Source organism: Lynx canadensis, chromosome B3 (assembly GCF_007474595.2).
Source record: "Lynx canadensis isolate LIC74 chromosome B3, mLynCan4.pri.v2, whole genome shotgun sequence".
Taxonomy (NCBI): domain Eukaryota; kingdom Metazoa; phylum Chordata; class Mammalia; order Carnivora; family Felidae; genus Lynx; species Lynx canadensis.
In genome coordinates, this window is record NC_044308.2 from 135,980,333 (window position 1) to 136,000,556 (window position 20,224).

The 20,224-nt window shown below is 52.6% G+C and overlaps 1 protein-coding gene across 3 annotated transcripts in view; it reads right to left on the minus strand.

Annotated features, from left to right (window-relative positions):
* Positions 1-9,430: 9,430 nt before the first annotated feature.
* The window catches only part of PRIMA1 (proline rich membrane anchor 1), a 62,072-nt gene continuing 51,278 nt past the window's right edge, over positions 9,431-20,224 (minus strand). Inside the window, exons 5-6 of one of the 3 annotated variants that reach the window (XR_003969672.1) lie at positions 15,848-16,017; positions 12,442-12,495 (exon numbers count right to left, since the gene is read on the minus strand). Coding sequence is in view for 2 of the 3 variants with exons in the window: in XM_030319858.1 (XP_030175718.1) it covers positions 12,393-12,495 (103 nt within the window). In the remaining variant the exon portion in view is untranslated. The other 2 variants (XM_030319858.1, XM_030319860.1) reach the window with 2 other exon arrangements.

Consider the following 20,224-nt stretch of genomic DNA (forward strand, 5'->3'; position numbering starts at 1 on the left):
CCTTTGTAGTGTTTTTTCTTAAAATCCACTCTTGGCAATGCAATAAAAAACCCGTCACCACAAGCCAGTGACACTTGACTGAAGCTTTTTGTCATTATCCTGGGAAAAGTGGCAGCTTGCAAGGACCATTACAAAGTGCACTTAGAAATTAGGTGGTTAACCTGTGCCAATTGTTTTTTTCTTTGTTTTATAATCTCATTTTCCAAAACTGTCCAGTAAGTTTTATTATTTTTAAAACTAATTTTTCAACTCATTCGTTCTAGGCTGTACTTTCTTGTAAGCTTTATGACAACCACTTAAGTTTTGTGAATAATAAATTTTATTCTTTTGTTAATACTTGTAATACAATTCAATTTAAAACTGTAGATCGCACACTGGACCAGACGACTCCCCACGCTGGCACAGAACACTGCACCTGAAGTTATGTTTCATAAAACAGAATTTTAATAGTGTAAGAACACCAAGATTTATCAGCACTCCTACTTAGCATTTGACTGTGCATTCACAAATGATCTTTCTCTTCTCTATCCCTGTAATGCACTGACGACAAGAAGACTTACTATACATTTAAGCTGTATATTGAAATGCTATTAAATGCATTTTTTTTATTATCTCTGTGAGCCTGGGGTTTTTTAAAATCAGTTTATACGTTTCTTGTAAACTTGGAAAACTCCTCTAACTTCCCTTAAAACTTAAGTACAACTATTGAGAGGAAAGGCTTTCTTTCGGGTCATTTTGGTAAGAGAAATACACAATTTACTTGAAGTCTGTTCTCCAGGAAGGACCTGAGGGCACGAGGCCATTTTATTTATTTATTTATTTATTTATTTATTTTTTATGTTGGTTATCAGGAGGCCTCTCTTTTCTGCTGGGAAGTCCGATCTCTTCATGCTTCTCAGGGGGAAACAAGTCCTCAATTGTTTAAGTGTTTCACGTGAGTTCTAGAAAGACAAGGTGGGAGAGCTTCGTCCCTATGAAAATTTGCAGGGAGCCACTCGGTTCCTAGATTAAGAACATAGCAATGATCATTCTTCATATTTTCCGAATGAGCTCTTCTGAAAGGCCATCCCCAGCTAGAAGGCTCCCCGTTGGGCTTGGTTATGCCTCCGTGAATGTTCTGTCTCGTATAGAAAGTTGTGCGTGTATTTCTCTCACTTGTAAACTGTGACAGCTTTGAGGTTATGTCCTGTCTCTGTATCCCCATGGTCTGGCACGTAGTATGGGTTTAACTAATGTCTGTTGAACTGAATGCACTTGATTAAGCAACAGGTCTTTCTTGAGCCACCCAGTGGGCTCAGCAAGGGCTGAATTGTGACTTTTTTTTGAGCAGCGATTCCTGGAGCGGGTAACAGACACAGGCCAGAGCGGGAGGCCTTCGCTGCTTTCCCCGTGAGGGGTTTAACTGACTTCCCCATCTCGGCTCAGCTGTAGCCCAACCCTTTGCTAGTCCTGAGCCCACCCTGCTGCAGACAGCCGGGATCTTAGCCGTCCCATCCTACCAACAAAGTCCAGAGTCCTCCACAGGCTCTTCTCCAGCTCCAGTTCTTTCAGTGGGCTCAGTGTCCCTTTGTATTTGCATTTCCCCCCTCCCCTCCCTCCAAGGGCCGGAGATGGGCCCTCAATTCAGCCCTCTTGACTGGGCCCCCATCTAAAGCTTCCTACTGTCCAGACATGTTTCCTTTACTCCAGGTCCGCCTCCTTGCCCCTGAGAACCGTGACCCACCTTCCTGCCAACCTGACCCAAATACTGTCCTTGATGGGACCCTGCCTACGTCACTGGTTTAGAGAGACCAGTAAGCCTCTTCTCTGACCTACACTGCCCTCACCCCCATTCCCCAGTGTCCTCATCTTCTTTTTATATCCTTATGTTAGCCACTCACCCCCCTTCACCCCCGGGGTGAGTCCGACTCAGGTTCTTAGAAGAAAAAAGTGGAGAAAAGAGGGGACAGATGGGAGTTTAGCAGGACTGGCCCTAACAAGAGGAGAAGCCATTCACCTAGATCAGGGGTGGGCCCACTGCCTGTTTTTGTAAGGTTTTATCGGAACACAGTCACACCCGCCGTGTACATCCTGTCTATGATGCTTTTGTGCTACAAGGGCAGAGTTGAAGAGGTAGGACAGAGACGTGCGGCCCTGAGAGCCTAAAACATTCACCATCTGGCCCTTTGCAGAGAAGTCTGCTGACCCCTGGCCTAGCTGAAGGCCACTGAGAGAAACCGCGTTGAACCTTTGCATGGATGTAGCTTCCTGCCACCTCAGGGCTTTTGAAATGTCATTACTAATATTTCCTCATCTGTATGATGGGGGTAATGGCACATTCTAATTCATAGGGTTGTTGAGGTGATACAAGGACGCAAGCAAAGAGAGCAGTGCCTGGCACGTGGTAAGCACTCAATAAAAGTTATGAGTTATTCTTTTTGTCATGTTAAAGCCTAGGGAAGTAAAGCTGCTTGCCCAAGGTCACATGGCTAATAAGAGGCAAAGCTGGAACCTGACCACAGGCTGGCTAACGCCAAGGACTGGTCTCTCAATCACTGCCCATGTTGATTCCGGCTCTACCACCCCCCCAGGCCCCAGTGACAGTCTGGCAGCCACAGAAGAGAGAGTCCAACTCACTTTTCCTGATCCAGATTTGGCCAGTGTTAACTATTGGCTTGGAGAGGGTCAAGGCATACAGTGTTCCTTCCCCCATGGAATCCTACTGGCTTAGAGTGTGAACAGAACATTCTGAGATTCCCAAGGGTAGAATGAACCAAAATCTGCAAACGCATAGATCCCATGATTGCCATCGGCATGCCTCTTACTAGTTGGGTGACCTTGGACAAGATACTAAACCTCTGTGGACCTCTGTTTTTCCTTATCTATAAAATGGAGATATCTGCCCATCTCCCAGGGGTGATGGAAAGCTCACATGGCACTTGGGAGATATGGACCGCCAGGAAGACTGGGGACGCCTTCGCCTTGTGAAGACCACTCAAGGGAACAGCTCCCAGCTGCAGAGTCACCTGGTTTTTCCTTCCGCTAGTCCCTCAGAAGCAAGACCTACAGGCCATGAGAGCCAAACGTGGTCATTAGCCAAGGGTGTCCAGTCTCCACCGTGTATCCTCCCTTTACAAGCGTGTCATTCTGCCTCTCACTGGGTGTTTTCAGCAAATCTCTTCCCAGAGAGTCTCATCTGAAGTCAAGCGGTTGCAGCAACTGTGCCGTTTGCTGCGACAGGCCAGCTAAGATTGGATCGGATGGGAGAAGATGGGTTACCCACCAAGACTCTTCCCTGAGCTGGGGTCGAAGGGCCTCCGGTGATAATTTGGACAATGCAGATTGTTTCATATACTTCTTTAATACAATTAACATGCAGATTGTTTCATATACTTCTTTAATACAATTAACATGCAAATATGTGTATCGGGCGGGTTGAGTGTTTTGACAGTAATGGGAGTGGTTGGAACTCAATGGAATAGTACCAGGCCATGTTTTTATGAGAGTTGATCCCTCTGGGGACTGAAACGTTATGCATGAAAGGTTGGCCGGTTCATTCCACCAGCAGGAGCAACAAGCAGTAAGCCTCTTGAATAGGATCCAAGAGAAACCACAAGAGCCATCATTTATTGGGGATGTACTAGGTACTGAACACGTTACACATATTACCTTCTCTCCTCTTAGTGCACCCCCCACGCTATTATTCCCATTTTGCAGATGAGGCAGCTGAGGACCAGAGATTATATAATTTATCCAAGGTCATGCAGCCAGCTGTAATAACATTAGGACTGGATGGAGTCTGACTCCCAAGTCAGACTCAGTAAATGTTCATTTCTCTTACCTTTTTCTGCTTCTGGGCTTTTTTGATTAACGTGCTAAGAGCATGGGATAGAGAAATCTAAGGGCTTCTTGGAGCAGCTCAATCTTGGTGTTTCTGTTTATTGATCATCCATCATAAGTTTCCATCAAGCCAGCGTCGCATCTTCTGACAAGGGTATTTTCCCCTTTGCTTTGGGAATTCATTTATTTGGGGAAAAAATTATGCTCGCAAAATATATCATTTATAGTTTTCCACTTAATATAACAGTTTTATGGAAAAGGATAAAAATGTATGAATTTAAAAGCATGATGATGAACTCTTAGATTGGAGGCCTGTTGAGAGTTCTCGCAGCCCTACGGACACTGGCCCCAATTAACTATAATCATAGCTGCCATATATAAAGTCTTGCTACATGTCAGGCACTTTAGATACAGCATCTCATTTAGTCTCCACAACCATGATGGGAGGAAGGCACTTCTATTATCAACCCCATATTACAGATGAGGAAACTGAGGCACAGAGAGACCAAATACTTGTAGGAGTCACTCAGTAGAAGGTAGAACAAAATTCGAGCCAGATCTGCTTGCCTCCTAAATCCCTGATTCTTTCTGATACATAATCTGATAGTCAATGATGTGTGGAGTCCTTTGCTACTCACCTGACCAACAAGGTAGAATAATGTAGGCCAAAAGTCACCACCTGGCAGACAAGTGGTTGAACTTGGCCCATCCATCCCATGTTCTGTTTGACGAGCTTCAATTTGTCATTTCTCGTTTTGGTTTGAAACCTCTTTGATGGAGCACACGGGCTCCATTACTGACCTCTGACCTCTGCCTCCCAAGCAGGCCGACCCCAAAAGCCTCTCAGCAAAAGTGTCGCATCTGGGTTGATGTACAGGGCCTGGCTTGCTTCACGCATTTACCTGTGCCACCCTGCAGGCGTGTGCGTTCGCCACCCAGTTTAGCCTGACCTCGCATTTTATGGGCTCCCTCCGCAAGCCAGTGGCAAAGCAGGATTTGGGGCTGTTTTCTCAGCCCATAGTAGCCTTGCTCCCCCAGCATCATTCCTCGGCCCCCACCTGCATGGCCACTGGCTGGAGCCCCTGGCACTCCCCACAGCCACCATCCATTTGACCTCATTTCAGGTTGGGGCTGGTCTGTCCAGTCTGCCACCATCCTGGTTTCTCCCACCTCAGAGCACTGGAGGTCAGCGGGTGATGTCAGGCACCAGCTCTTCCCTGCAGGGTGCACAGGACGCTGGCAGAAGCCGCGGATTTGGTTGAACAAAGAGCTGGCTTTTTAATTATGCAGCCCAGACAGGCCCCCACCAGCAGCCCGGTGGAGAGGGGAGCCTCCCGGGGGCTGGCTGGCAGACGCCCTGATTTCCGCTCCTTCAAGTGGCCACTTGGAAAAGAAAGGAACCAGCAAGTAATCAAGCATGAAGGACAGAAACACTCCAGGTGAGGACAATCAGGCCCCCGCTGAGCTGGGGGTGCGGGGGCGTGGGGGTGCTCTGCAGAGGGGGGGATCGGGCCAGTTCCAGACAGCGGGGTGTACCCAGAGCCCACAGCTCAGACTGCTGAACGCTGGGCCGAGGGCTGGGGGAGTCAGCTGCACACAGGCCGGGAAGCCAGATCGGTTCGAGACTTTGCCGCAGACCTGTTCTCTGACCACGGGCAAGTCACTTGATCTTGCTAAGCCTTGGTTTCATCGGTAACAAAATGGAGGTGGTAATTCCTCTCTTCCAGTCTTTCTGTGAAGAGTAAACGTGATGATATCTGTCAGGTACTTAGCAGAGAGAGAGAGGATCATAAACAAGAATGACAGCTAGCCTTTAAGGAGCACTCATGACTCCTAGGTATGCCGGGCTCTGTGCTAAGCGCCCGACGTTCATGCAGCCATTTATTCTTCAGACTGTAATGCCAGGTGACAGCTGGTGTTTTGCTGAAATGAAATCACAGCTTGCAATGGGAATTTGGTTCCAATTCTTCCAAGTACGGGCGTTCCCACGCTGTGGTGCTCCATGTGGTGACTCAAGGCTCCACGTTCCCGTTTGAATGAGCAACTGGGAAATCCTCCTCCATATGGCTTGTTCTGTCATCATTTGGACTTCACATGGTATGAACACGTCTTTGTGTTTGTCATGGGAATAGTATTTTGAAAATAATAAATGGATATGTTCTTTCTTCTTCTCCAGGAAACCACAGTCCCCAGTCTAGCTTCATGGATGGCATGAGCCAGGAGGAGGTTCAGATGTAGGGCAAGTTCTGCTCAGATCGGAGGAGGAAGCAGAGAGCCTAGCTCTTCTAGACCCTAGTGGATCGTTGACAAAAGAAAAAGGGAGACAAATGTAGGGCAGGGCTGAGAGGCCAGGCGGGCGTGTCTGCATCCTCTCTCATGGGGGTGAGGAGGTTGTAAAAATACCCAGATGGATATGCACCCGGGAGCCCCACAACATTGTGGCATGCCATCCTCAGAAGTGCCTGTGGCCGTGGGCAGCCTCGGTGGGAAGGGGGTGGCTGCACACAGGAGTCTGCACCCCAGCCCCGGCAACCCTCTCCCAGCCTGCATGAGGGCGCAGATTCCAGGGTCCCCGCGGCTGGGGCTGAGAGCAGGAAGCTGGGCAGAGGCCACGGTCAGGAGAAGAGATTGCTGCAACCCAGACATTTGTATCTGGAGCCGTGGGGGCAGACTGCTCACCCTCAGAGATTAGAAGGGCCCAGGAACAGCCCTGCTGTCACCTGAAGGGGAGGCAGCCCAGTCTGGCCCTAACACCTGCCAGGACCTCAACCACTCCATCTGAGCTTGGTTCCCTCTGCTCCAGAGACCCCAAGCACCTGCTCAGGGGTACACCTGGGTGCCTTCTAGAAGGGAGCAGGCCTGGGAAGACGGTCCACCCAAGAGACAGTCAGCCCAAAGAGACCCACTAAACAGGAAGAGGCCTGAACCCCATTGATTTTGCAAATCCAGGTTTTTCTGCCTCTCACACCCCCATCCACAATGAGGTGGAGACTCTCGAAAGTTATGTGCAATAAAATGCTGTATTTTTTTCTCTATGCTGTGTGTATGGTGTTACATTCACAACCCACAGTTACTCAGTTAATTAATTCTACAAATATTTCTTGTGCCAGGCAATGTTTGAGGGGCTGGAGGTTCAGCAATGAATAAGACCAAACACCAGAGTGGGGTCCCTGTTCTCAGGCACCTTATTTGTTTGTAAATGGTTTATTTATTTATCGAGAGAGAGAGAGAGAGAGAGAGAGAGAGAGAGACTTCCAAGCAGGCTCCACGCTCAATGCAGAGCCCAACGCGGCCCATGAGGTAATGACCTGAGCCGAAATCAAGAGTTAGATGCTTAACCGCCTGAGCCACCCAGGCACCCCAGGTAACTTCTATTCTCGTGGGAGGGAAAAGACAGTAAATGCATGCATGTGTCAGCAAGGGTTCTTAGGGGTGAGAAGCGTTGTACTGAAATAAACTAAGGCAATAGAAGGGAGAATGACTAAGTGGCCTAAGAAAGCCACAAGGTGACCACTGGGGAGAGAGTGACTGTAACCACATTAGCTGGCACATAAGGGGTCGGGTTGGGGGTGAGGGAGAAACAAGGGGCAGGTCAGGAAGGGCCTCGTGAGCCAGGGGAAGGAGTGTGGCTTTTATTATAATTGTAGAAGTCGTGGGCAGTGTTTTTTGTTTTTTTTTTATTTTGAGAAAGGGAGAGCAGGGGAGGGGCCGAGAGAGAGGGAGAGAATCCCAAGCAGTCTCCACACTGTCAGCGCAGAGTCAGACGTGGGGCTCAACCCCACAGTCTGCAAGATGGTGACCTGAGCCAAAACCGGGAGTTGGACGCTTAACCAACTGAGCCACCCACGCGCCCCCATGGGCAGGTTTTTAATTCACGTATGATTTGACCTGTGTTTTGTAAAGATTCCCCCAGCTTTTGTGGGAGCTGATGGTGGGGACAACAGAGGTGGAAGCAGGAAGCTGAGGTCGGGATCTCACTGTAGTCTGGGCAGGAAGCGGCAGTGGCTTGGACCCGGGTAGGGGGAGCTGTGTTAAGTGGCTGGATCTCAGAGATGTGGAGATGGGAGGTGGTAGGACTTGCTGATTTATCGGTCACTGGCCCAAGGCACAGGGGCATAAAGCATGCCTGTCGGGGTTTGCACTGAGACACGGTGGTGGCCGACAAGGCCACGCGTGGAGCGGAGGAAGATGGCAGTGGAGGGGGATCTGGGGGTCCTGCTGGGCTGCGATGAGCCGCCTGTTCACAGCAAGTGAGCTGCTGGACAAACCCAAGTCTGGAGATGACAGGGACAGCTGAGGCTGGAGGTGCACACGTGGAATCTGGTGCCTATGAGGGGATTTGCCGCCCGGGGCCTGGACGAGCTTGCTGGGGGAGCGTGGGGGGACACAGAAGGGAGATCACTCAAGGCAGTGTCCAGGCACGATGGGTGACGAGGCCTGGCAGAGGGGAGGCAAGCTGGCCATGGCGTCCAGCTGGCTTCTTTTCTCATCCCCCACCGTGACGTTTGTCACCGTCGGGCTGTGAACACACATACGGGCTCTGAAAATCTCTGTGTGTATTCCCATGATCCAGGCATGCGTATTACGTTTGTTTTTTGGAGTTTGGCATAAAAATGAAACCGCAAGTTCTCATAAAGAACACGCGAGCCCCTGAGACTATATCCTGTTTCAAAGGTTAAGGGCAACCCTCCAGGCAGAAGTCAGTGGCACTGAAGCTAGCATCACCTGGAACTCCACAGAACAAGTGCCCAGGCACCAGATCTTCCTCCGCCCTGCTCTTTGAGGGCAGCTTCAGAACGACCTCATATCCTTTGGACCCTTCCGTGTTCCTGGGCAGGGACTGTACTTCCCTGGGCCGGGCTCACTTCCAGGCCGCGAGCCCACGTGAGCAGAATATCTGCCAGCCTGTAAGGTCGCCATCAGAGCGCCCCTCTCTTTGCAGCAGGGCATTGCCCTTCTAGGAATCCCTGTTCGGAATGTTGTTATCCCTGTGTCAGAGTCTGGAAGGGAGGACATTTGTTTTTAAATTAGGAGGTGTAGGGTGGGGATGGAAGGAGCAACACAGAAAATTCCTAGTTACTTCTAGTTTTTTTTCTTTTTAAATTTTTTAACTTTTTTAAAATTTATTTTTGAGAGAGAGAGAGAGAGAGAGCACAAATGGGGGAGGGGAGAGAGAGGGAGACACAGAATCTGAAGCAGGCTCCAGGCTCTGAGCTGTCAGCACAGAACCCAATGGCACGGCTCAAACCCATGAACCGTGAGATCATGACCTGAGCTGAAGTGGGACATTTCACTGACTGAGCCACCCAGGCACTTTTCTGCAAGTCCCATGTTTTAGGGAAACCTCCCAGTCTCAGGCAAACTGGGAGGGTTGGTCTTCTCAGCGCAGTCAAGGATCAGGATGGCTGAGTGTGGGGGAGGAGAGACAAGGTTGGTACCTTAGAGTCCCCATCAATGCCAGTCTTGGGTATTATGACGAAACCATATGGAAATGAAGCAGGTCCCCCCCGGGCCCTCAAAGAAGGGTCACACCCCACACTCAGCCCACTCTCTCCTTCCCATGCCCCCCACTGCCCAGGACCAGGCCCCTGCCACAAAAGACAGCTGATAATCATCTGTATAAGTGTATTTTTATTGAAAATAAAAAAGGCATGGTACTTTCTTCCTCATAAGTAGCATCCAGTCTGCCCCCCCAGTGCTGCCGGTCCTGCTCCCTGCGTGGTCTCAGCACAAAATCCACATTAGTGGCTCGCTGGTGGACAAGACGGCACCACTTGCACATTTGTCCGTTGAGACAGAATGAGAGACAAGAGCCCTCTCCCCGTATGCACACGGCACATTGCGAGGAAGGCAGATCTCAGGATATTTACATTCATGCATTAGATAGCCCATACTACCTGGGCTGTTTAAGTCAGACTGTGTACAGATTCAGAGAGTACAGTAATTTTATATAGATATAGATATCTCTTTAAATATATATATAACTATATATAATATATATGTCTATATTTTTATAGCTATTAGTCTTTCTTCCAAAACTTGCTTTAGAAGCTTCTAAATAACACCTAAAAACTCTGGGAGATCCTATATGCCATTCTAAGTCGGGCTCAACTAGGAGACAGTTAAAAAATATCCATTTGAGAAAATGCAGAGAAGAAATGTGCATTTCTCGACCTCAAAGTTTGGGCTAGCCTGAAGATTGGTCTGCGTTTAGGGGCTGCAGATACGTTCCTTAAACAAAAGTTCCGATTTCAAAGACCAGGTTGGTGTGGTTTTACAGATGCTTCTTGTCACTTAAGCGAAAAATCCAGTGAGGCCTCCTTGCGGCACACAGGAAGGTATCCAAATGGCCAGTTCTAGGTTTGTGGGGTTGAAATCTCGTGTGACTTCGTTTTTAAAAACTGGGTTCTTCTCTTGGTTTGTACTAGCCGAGAGAGGAGACTTTACAAACCCGATGTGGGGGGAATTTATGCGCAAATGTGGAGCCCTGGCCGTGTCCCTAGAGCGAGGTGGATGCCAAGGGTGGACAGTTGGGAAACCCTGCCTGCGGCTGGAGGGTTAGGCCAACTGTAAAACCTCCTAGGTTTCAGCCAGGGTGAGGGAAGGTGGGAGTTGTGGGGTTGTGCAAAGCTGGGCTGTGCCCTGCCTCCCTTGAGGTCTCCCCAGGCTGGATGCCCATCATGTCATGACCCCTTAGTCAGGGCCTTCCCCTCTGACCGAAGGTGTCTTCCCATCACTTCTGAGCCCAAGGTGCCGTGTGCATAGAGCTGGGGTCCCGCCCGAGTGTCTGTTCAGGGAACACGCAGGGGACTCGGTGGCAGGCTACAGGCAGTAAGGGAAAGAGCCTTGCTGCAGACCCACATCCCCTGGCCCTTTGTCACCAGCTCGAGGCAGTGACAAAGGCCACTGGTGGCACCGTGCCATGCCAAGGTAGGCAGGGAAAGCAGAACGCAAATCCAAACCAAACACAGGTCCTCACACAGAAGGAAAACCGAAAGGAAGAACAGAGCCCTTTCTGGGAGGGTATGGGCCTGGGCCTGTCCTCAGCCTGTTCCTGCTGACCTGCGGGGAGGACCCGGGTGAGGGTCACAGCAAACTCACCTTCTCCCCTCTGCTCTCTGAAACACAATGGAACACAGCTCCATGGGCAAAGGGATTCCCAACCCAAGGTGGATTTCCAAGGTTCAGCCCAAACGGGGATTTGTTTACTGTCTTGTCAGGCTTACCTGGATGGCAAAGTCTCACCGTGGCCCAAATACCCTTCAGAGAACCACACTGGTGGTCTGGAAAGTGGACGGAGTCCACCTAGCTCAGTTCCTACACAGAGAGAGCGGAACCGTTAAATGTGTCCACTTCCTTCTGAGCAAGTGTATGGGAGGTGAGGGAACCACGGGGTCAGGAGTGTTCTCCCAATCCAGGCGATGCCAGACCACAGGCCTCTGTCCCCACGGGCCTAGTGATGTGCCCACAGGTTGGGTGGCCACCTGGGAAACAGGCCGGGGGACCAAGATTACCAGGCCGGAGGGCCCTCTCCCTGCCTCCCTCCCCTTCCTTCCCTTCGTCCACCAACCCCTCTGGACAGTTCAGCATTTTTAGAACACAAGACATTCGAAGGGGGCCGCTGGGAGAACACCACCTCCTTCCGGATGAAGAGAGGCTGGGGACTCTCCGGAGAGGGTCTGAGTACCTGGGAAGGGCCTTAGGGGGTCATCGGGGAGACCCAGCGCCAGGCCGGGTCAGCCTAACCCAAAGTGCTGGGCTTGGCATGAGTGGTGGCCTCTCCGGATGAAGGCAGGGCGTGGCTCACATGGAGGCATCAGTTCCTACGAGGATCAGGGGTGGAAATGAGTCTGCGACTGGGTAGAGGGGGCTCTGTCCTTCCCGGGTCCTTGGCGTGGCGTTCAGTGACTTGTTTTGCCCCTGGAAGGTCAGACACTAGCTCTGGGTGTAAAAGAGCCCCTCTGCTCAGTCAGGAGGGGACCTTGCAGGCTGGGCTCACAGCCCACCGTGGCAGGGGTCAGAAGTCAAGAGCCAGGCGCCGGGGGTGTGGGAGGGAACAGGAAGAAAGGAGGCAGGCCCTGAAGACTAAAGACAAGTCGCCGATGGGGTGACAGACAGATGTGTGGGAAGCACCTTTGGAAGGGGACATCTCATGGCTGTGCTGATGGCTTCTGCTGGGACGCATGGTGAATGGAGAGCAGTCTTCCTGGGGAGGAGGAGAGGTTTTCTGGCAGGCAAGTGACTCCTGGATCACCTTTCTCTTGGCTAAGGTAGGATGCCCCCCTACCCCAGCAGACAGACGGACTCCCTGCCTTTGTCAGAGCGCAGCTGGGAGGCAGTAAATCAAATCCAAGATGGAGAAGAGACGTGAAGAGTGGGTGTGGCGGTGCGGCCCGGGCTGCTGCACGCAGGCGAGCTGGCCCGCGAGCTGACCAGGGGCAGGCTGGGAACGGGATGGTTTCTCCCCGGGAAATCCTGGACAAGCCCAGAGTCAGCTCGTGTCCTCCTGCTTTCCCGTGTCCACTAATGCCACCAATGTGCCCCTCTGGCCAGCGAGTCCGGGGTCTGCAGACTCACACCACAGCGCTGTTCACGTCCACCCCTTTGTTGCTCTGCGAGGAGGTCATGGGATACTCAGCAACACTGGTGCCATTCTCCTCTTTTCTCAGTGGTTTCCTGGGAGGGGAGGCAGGGACATCCGTTAATGACCAATGGCAGGGGTAGGTGCATCATGTCCTTCCAGGCAGGCCACCAGACTCGGTTCTGGGTTAGTATCCTTGGGCTGCTGGTCCTTGTGGGGGCCAATCAGGAGCTGGAGGTGGTCTTAATGAGGGGGATCACACAGTGTGTCGTACACACCAGGACACAATTGAGAGTGAGAGAGGAGAGCTGTTAATAATGAAGCAGGGACAACAGCTGTTCATAATGAATTGGGACTGTTTGGGACAAACAAGAGTGGAGAACCTGTGTAAGATGTATGGTCAGGCTTTGGTTGATCTCTGATTATGAGCAAGCAGTTGTGAAGATGAATACCTGGGGGTGCAGAGTTGAGGCGCCAGAGGTTGGATTTTGCAGCCTTGCCTCTGTGTGGTCAGAGGCACATGGAAAAGGTGACAAAGAGGATGGTGGTGATGGTGACGCCTGGTGGTGGCCATGGTGGCTTGGGGCGGTGGGAAGAGTAATGGGGGTGGAAATGGTGGTAGAGTTGGCGGTGGAAGTGATGGTGGTGGTGGTTATGGTTGTGTCAACGGCGGCAGTTATGGTAATGGCGGTGGTGATGCTGATGGTTATGGTTGTGTCAATGGCAGCGGTGATGTAATGGCGAGTGTCCAAACTAAGTGCATACTAGTGGTTCTCAAGCACTTAATGTCAGGCCATTTGAAGACCATTCCAGAGGCTATTTGACCCCAAGAGCCATTTCTCCCATACATACAAGGCTCAGGAAGGCTGGCTGGGAGGCTTTGAGAAGGCTCTTGCTCACTCGCAGAGGTTCTGAATTCGCAGCACTACTTTCTGGCCTGGCTCCAATCTGACCTCCTCTCCTGGCTGGTTCAGGAGGCCTCCAGGCCCCTGGCGACAGCCTCTGGATCTAGGCCACACATGCTGTGGAGCCCAGTCCCATATCACAATACTGCTGTCTCTCGGGTGAATCTGAGGCCCATGGGGCCGTAGCTCAGTCACCTCTGTCCCCAGGAACGCTGGGGCTGAGCCTGACCTGGCCTTTGTTGTGTATTGTCTCTGTTGAATGTCTAAGGCCATCTCTGAAAACCTGGTGATTGATTGCTTCTGCCTTCTCCAACGTCCCCGGAGCCTCTAGGAACCCAGCCAGAGGACTGGTACTTGGAGCCTAGTCTGCTGCCTATGGAATAAAGTCTGAGGTGAATTAGTTTAGGGGAGGCAGGGTCTGCAAGGTGGTTATCGGTAGTTTCACGGGTGGGATTATCAGGCCCGCTCAGAGACAACACCCTGAGATCAAATCTAGTAACTTCCCTTCCCTTTTTTTCTTGCTGCAGAAAATAGCTCACAAACCACAGAGAGAAACCCAAGTTCACTGACTCTGTGTGTCAGGCTCAGCCACGGTGGCTTCTAGAAGTGTGAGATGCAAACCAGCACTTCCTCCCGTGGCGCATTACGCTTTGGACAAAGCACTCTCAGCTACAGATGTTCCTGGCCCCTCTCACGATGGTCCCCTGAAGAAGCTAGGCCTGGGGTTAAGAGATCCATTACGTGGGGAAACTGAGGCTTAGGGATAGCTGTGACTTGCCCATGGGTTCCCAGCTGGTTGGTGCTGCGGCCTGGACCGCCACCTGCTTCCGCCATATCCTGGTCCAGACATCTTTCCCATAAGTCAGCATTCCCAGCAGGGCATTATCTCTGCAAACAGGCTCTATGGTCCCATCAGCTTGGAAAGGCCTCCCACCTCCCTCCTCCTGGAGAGTTCCAAAAGTTCTCGAGAGTCCTCCAAGAAGCCCGTCTCATTTTGCTTTAACCCAGCATATCCCAAGAGTCCCGCTTAATTTAGATGCTCCAGACACTTTCTGGAACCCCGAGGTGTGTAGGGGTCAGACGAGTGTCCTTGTTTGTGATGGGCTTGTGGAAGTATGGTTTCTGAGCCAACCTCTGTCCCTGGGCCTTTTCTCCCTCAGTCTCTTTCATGTCTCCCCTGTGCCCACTCCTTCCCAGGGGCTTCAAGTGGCTCTGACTCTGCTGGGTGGGCGTCATTTCTGACTCTGAGCGTGCATGGCCCGGAAACTCGGGTGGAGGGTATATTTTCTTACAGTGAGATCCTGTGTTGCTCTCGCCATGAGGCCACCGATGGACTTAAGTGAGATTCCTACATTCATCATCAATATATGAGGACGGGGGAGAGGGACATCAGGATCGGGATTCCAGAAAATATTAACAGGCAAAAATCTCTGAGCCCAAACCCACACTGCTTCACGGCTTTTCTCCCTAATAAATATTCAATCTTGGGCTAGTCTGAAAAATCAACTGGAATGGGTCCAGGTCAGGGGAGATGAGGCTGAATGAAGGGCTTTCAGGAGTGGATAATGGAGAGATGCGTCTGGAACTCCCATGGAAATGGGCAAAGCATGGAGGGCATAGAGTTTCCACCTTTTCAGGGTGAGGGTAGGAAATCTGCAGGACTTCTTCTGCCAGGAGAAGAGGTGAAATTTCTTAAAGCCAGGCTGCTGGCTAGGACACCCCTTTGCGTTCCTGGGGCCTTGGAGGGAAATGTTGGCCCAGAGGGCCTGGCAGGAAGCAAGCCTGGCCAGAGGGACACTGAGGACAAGGCCAGGAGGCAGCCCCAGGGCCTTCTCAATGGCCCCAGCCAGCTTCCCACCAAAGACCAGCTTTGTCCCAGGACAAAGGGCGTCTGGATAGGGGCTCCACCCAGCAAAGTAGCACCCGGTGGCTGGCCCAGCGCCCCCTACAGGAACATTCCAGGAGCCTGGGCATGGCAAGGGGAGGGGTTAGTGTCCCAAAGGTTGTCCTGAGAAGTGGGCTCAGTCTGCTCCCCTCCCCTACTAGAGCTAAGCTCCCAACCGCTCTACTCCCTGGACTGCTGCCCCAGCCCCCTCCCAAAGCCTGTCTGGGAGTCACAGGAGCCCAGTGGAATCTGGAGTTTTACCTACAACAGGAGATGGCTCTACCTCCCCCCTCCCCCCACCATCCTTCCACTAAAGGGCACTGCAGGGTGACGCTGCCCGAGTGCTGAGATGTCATGCCTCAGTGAACCCAGGCCCCACCACTTCCAGCCATGTGACCTTGGGCAAGCCACTTAACCTCTCTGTGCCTCAGTTTCCTGGTCTATAAAATGGGCACAATAACGGTGTCCATTTCATAGGCTTGTTGGGAGGATTAGATACGTTAATGCAGGTCGAGCACTTAGATGAGCATCTGGCATACAGCAAGTGCTCCATAAGTGTTTGTTAGCTCTCAGCACTGCTGTTGGAAAGGCGGCAGCGGGGAGCGGTCCTGTTGGCCAGCAACGGCCAGCGCTCTCCAGTCTGCACAGACTTCCTACCTAATGGATGCCCGTGGGGCTCAGGAAAGGCCAGAGAGGCTCACGGGGACCCAGCATGGCTCTGCAGCGCTGTGAGCCAGCCAGGGCTGGTCCCACTAAACCAAAGTAAGGCATGTGCACCCTGGTGTGGGAAGAGATGGCCACGGACGACTCCCTACAAGGCCTGGTTCCTAAAACCAAGAGAAAGGGAGGTGAGATTTCCTTGGCCATGTCTGGGATTCCTGCTTGTCGGAGGGTGGGCTCTCCACCCCGGGACTCCTTCCCCCCTCGCCCCCATCCCGGCAAGCAGCAGGCACTCCTCGTTCTTTACACGGGGAGCTGTGCTGACAGTTCCGGGGGGCTCGGGCCATGAGCCATGGCCTCCGCAGGAGCCGCCTCCGTCCGCACACCGGGCCGGGCAGGAAGGGCCAGGACAGGAAAGGCCAGGACCCAGCTGCCCCTCTTGGGCCCTGCTGACAATGTTATGACAGGTCCCACCCTAAGAAGGAAGGGCTGCCTGGCTCGCTTCTGGTCTCACGCACCCCGCGGAAGGGGCTGCTCTCAGTCAAGTGTAGCGGTCTCAGACTCCCTTCTTCCGAAGGCATCCATCGTCCCCGAAACACACACACACAAACACACCCATATGCAAACACAGCCCACCCCACCCATACACACACACACCACACCCATACACGTACACACACACACACACACACACACATACACGCAGGTCCATACATACCCCTTCACAAACACACACCACCTTCCACAATGAGATGCCTTTGTGGCCTGCAGACTTCTCCAAACCTGGGTGAAGAAGCCAAAAAGAGCCCTTCCGAGCCACCAAGGAAGTCGTCGACCAGGAGAAGCAGCGGCTTCCTTTCCAGCCCAGCACACTTTTCCCCACCACCTGGGTGAAGGGGAGTCAGGGACGCAGCCCATCGGCACCCTCACGCTCCAGCTGGCCCCGCTGTTTGACCATCTCCCTAGGGCTTCCTTGTTCAGCCACCTCCGGCTGAGCAAGTCGAAGGCTGGCGTCTGTGAGTCTCCCAGGCTTCGGCTCGCCCCTGGGACCCAGCCAGCAGGGCGAGGCATCTGGATCTCATTCTGCATGCGGTGGGGAACCATTGGAGGACTCCTTACGCCAGGGATCCCGGTCTATCCCCTCACCCTGCCTCGCGACCTCCAACCAGCATGTCTAGAGAGAGGAGTTCAGAGAGGGATACAGCTTCCTGGTGACAAAAGGGCCCCCGAGAAGCAGGGGCCTACTCACTGGCACCGAGAGCGCCCACAATCTGCCTGCCTTTCTGTCAATGACTGGCCGGTAGCGCCACGTGGTCCCCGCTACAAAAAGCAGCTCATCCCTGCTGCCCACCTCCTCCCGCCAGGACAGGATTTCATCACCCACCACAGCAGGTGGGTCCCTTCTGGGGGCGTGGGGGTGGTGGTGGTAAGAAATGAGCCCAATAAATGTCTCAGCCCAAGGCAGGTGGGGACACATATTGCCTCCACCCTTTCTGGGCCCAATCTTCTTTTGGAGGAAGGGTTGTGGAGGTGATAATAATGAGATACTGCGGCATAGGGGACTCAGAAGAAGCCTGTGTGTTGACCCCACCAGTGGGGAACAGCGAGCCCTGGACCACCTGGAGGATGGCAGTGGCCCCGGAGTGAGAGGATTGAGTCTCGGGCCTGCAACAAAGCACAAGCACCAGCTCCCTGAATCCAGCTGAGGTCCCGAAGGAGGTCAGATGGTCTCGGAGCAGCAAAGGTCACGTATCCCATGCTCAGCACTCGGCCAAAGGCGGTCCCTCCTCGGAGCGCACTGGCTTTGACTTGACTCATGGTATAGCCAGACGTGCTGCTCGATTCCCAGCCGGAGAGGCTGGATTTGGCCCCTGGGGGTGGTGTTGCTACAAGAACATACGGGGGCAGCAGGGAGAAGTGACAGATGGGAATGGCTGGGTCTCAAGTGCCCAATCATTGGCACTGGGCCCTACATGGCCCAAGAGGTTTTGGCGCACGAGGTAGCCCCAGTCTCGAGACCCCAGGAATCCAAAGTGCACTCAAGGTGAATATCTCACTCCCAGAAGTTCATGCGAGATGAGGCCGGATGAAGACGTCCCACTCCTGGGGCGCCCGGGTGGCTCAGTCAGTTGAGCGTCCGACTTCGGCTCAGGTCATGATCTCACAGCTGGTGAGTTCAGCCCCGTGTCAGGCTCTGTGCTGATAGCTCAGAGCCTGGAGCCTGCTTCTGCTTCTGTGTCTCCCTCTCTCTCTGCCCCTAAACCACTCGCATTCTGTCTCTGTCTCTCTCAAAAAGAAATAAACATTTAAAAAAAAAAAAAAAAAAGACGTCCCACTCCTGTCCCCAGTCCCTGGGCCCCACCTACATTGTCTTCCTCCTGCCCAGCCCTGCCCTTGATTCTGCAGGTCGGCAGAAGCCAGGGGGAGAGGGCTGGGCTGGTGGTATGTGTGCTGGGGAGGAAGGGGAGGGGGCTCCTCTAAGAGTGTTATGCCCGGGGGGCGGGGGGGTGGGGAGGCTGGGCCACTCCGGACGTGGGGAGGGGGCTGCTGAATCACCACACATGTACTCCAGCTTGAGTACAGCGAGGGGCTCAAGACACGAGGGTCAGAGGAAGGGGAGCACAGCTGGCAGAGGGTCACCCAAACTGGTGAAGGGGAGGGGCCTGGCACTTAAAATTGGGCGCATGTTACGTACTCTAAAGCAGATCCTCCTCCACTTACCCAGAGAGAGAGAAAAAAACAAAACAGAACTGAGTTTACTGAAATTCTAAATAGAGTTTGCTCAGTTGAAAGGTAGAATCTGGCAAGTCTATGTAAACAAGCCTCCATTCAAGCCGTAGAAAGTCATGGAACAGTTACTACGTGCCAGGTGCACTGGGGACAGGGATGAGGAAGACGTGACCGCTTTCCACCTCTGATGCGTGTGCAAGGGTGGGCGTGTGTGTGCACACAGCCCCTCACACACGCGGGGGCACATGCACGTGTAAACACCAACATTATGGGGCGCCTGGGTAGCTCAGTCGGTTAAGGGTCTGACTTCGGCTCAAGTCATGATCTCTCGGTCTGTGAGTTTGAGCCCCGCGTCGGGCTCCGTGCTGACAACTCAGAGCCTGGAGCCTCTTTGGATTCTGTGACTCCCTTTTCTCTCTCTGCCCCTCCCCTGCTCACACTCTTTCTCTCTCAAAATTAAAAGAAACAAAACATTTAAAAAAAGACACCACCGTTAACCTACCTAGAGCAGAAAGCAGAAACATGAATCAAGGAGAGCTACAACTCCGGGGCTTGGGCAGGAAAGAAGGGTCTAGGCCAGGCCAGGATGCTGGTCAGAGGAGGTGGTTTTAGAGCTGGGGCCTGAGTGAGGAGCTGGAGGGGCTCAGCCGTCAGAGAGGAGGGGCTAGAAACGTCTGCGACCTGAGCGGCTCTCTTCCCCAGCCAGGCCTCAGTTTCCTCCTGACCTTGGAGGCTCACTCTGGCTCAGACACCACGGGAAACTCATTCCCACCCCTCGGTGGCATGCCACAGCCCCAGGCCACCAGGCCTGCTCTACTTGCCACCCGTTCCGTAAGAACCAACCCTTCTCGGCAACCCCCCCAAGCTCCAAAGGGAATGTCAATGTTAAAAAGAAAATTAATTTCACTGGCTGATTTGCTGTGGAGTCTATGATTCAGGAAAGGTCCTGAAAAAATTCCACTGTGGCGTCAGGCTGGAGAGAGAAACGGAGGATGGGAGAGGGAGAGAACTGAGTGTAGCCAAGTTCCCAGGGAGCAACCATCCTCCTGGAGAGGACAGAGCCTCCAGGCGAACATGGAACTGAGGGACAGATCACCTGATGTATTAGCCCACACTGAGAGGAGGAGCTCTCACTCCAAGGCAGCAAACACATCAGAGTACAAGAAATGAGTCAGGGGCAGACAATACGTGTATCGTGCTAAGGCAGACACTTGTCACTGATCGCCCCCCTGGGAGACACCTGTAGGCAGGGGACGGGGAGAGGGGCAGTGTTTTGTATGTCTGTGGGTGCTGTGTTAGGAGGCTGAGACTCGCATCTTCCAGACTGGAAAGTCAACAGATAGTGTGTGAAATTGAACAAGAATTCTCACAGCAGTATACACTATCACTTAGAATATGGGGACAGGGGCGCCTGGGTGGCTCAGCCAGTTAAGCATCTGACTCTTGATTTTGGCTCAGGCCATGACCTCATGGTTCATGGGGTTGAGCCCCACATAGGGCTCTGCCCTACAGGGTGGAGCCTGCTTGGGATTCTCTCTCTCTCCTTCTCTCTCTGCCCCTCCCCTGCTCTCTCTTCCTCTCAATAAATAAACACTTAGAAGAAGAAGAAGAAGAAGAAGAAGAAGAAGAAGAAGAGGAGGAGGA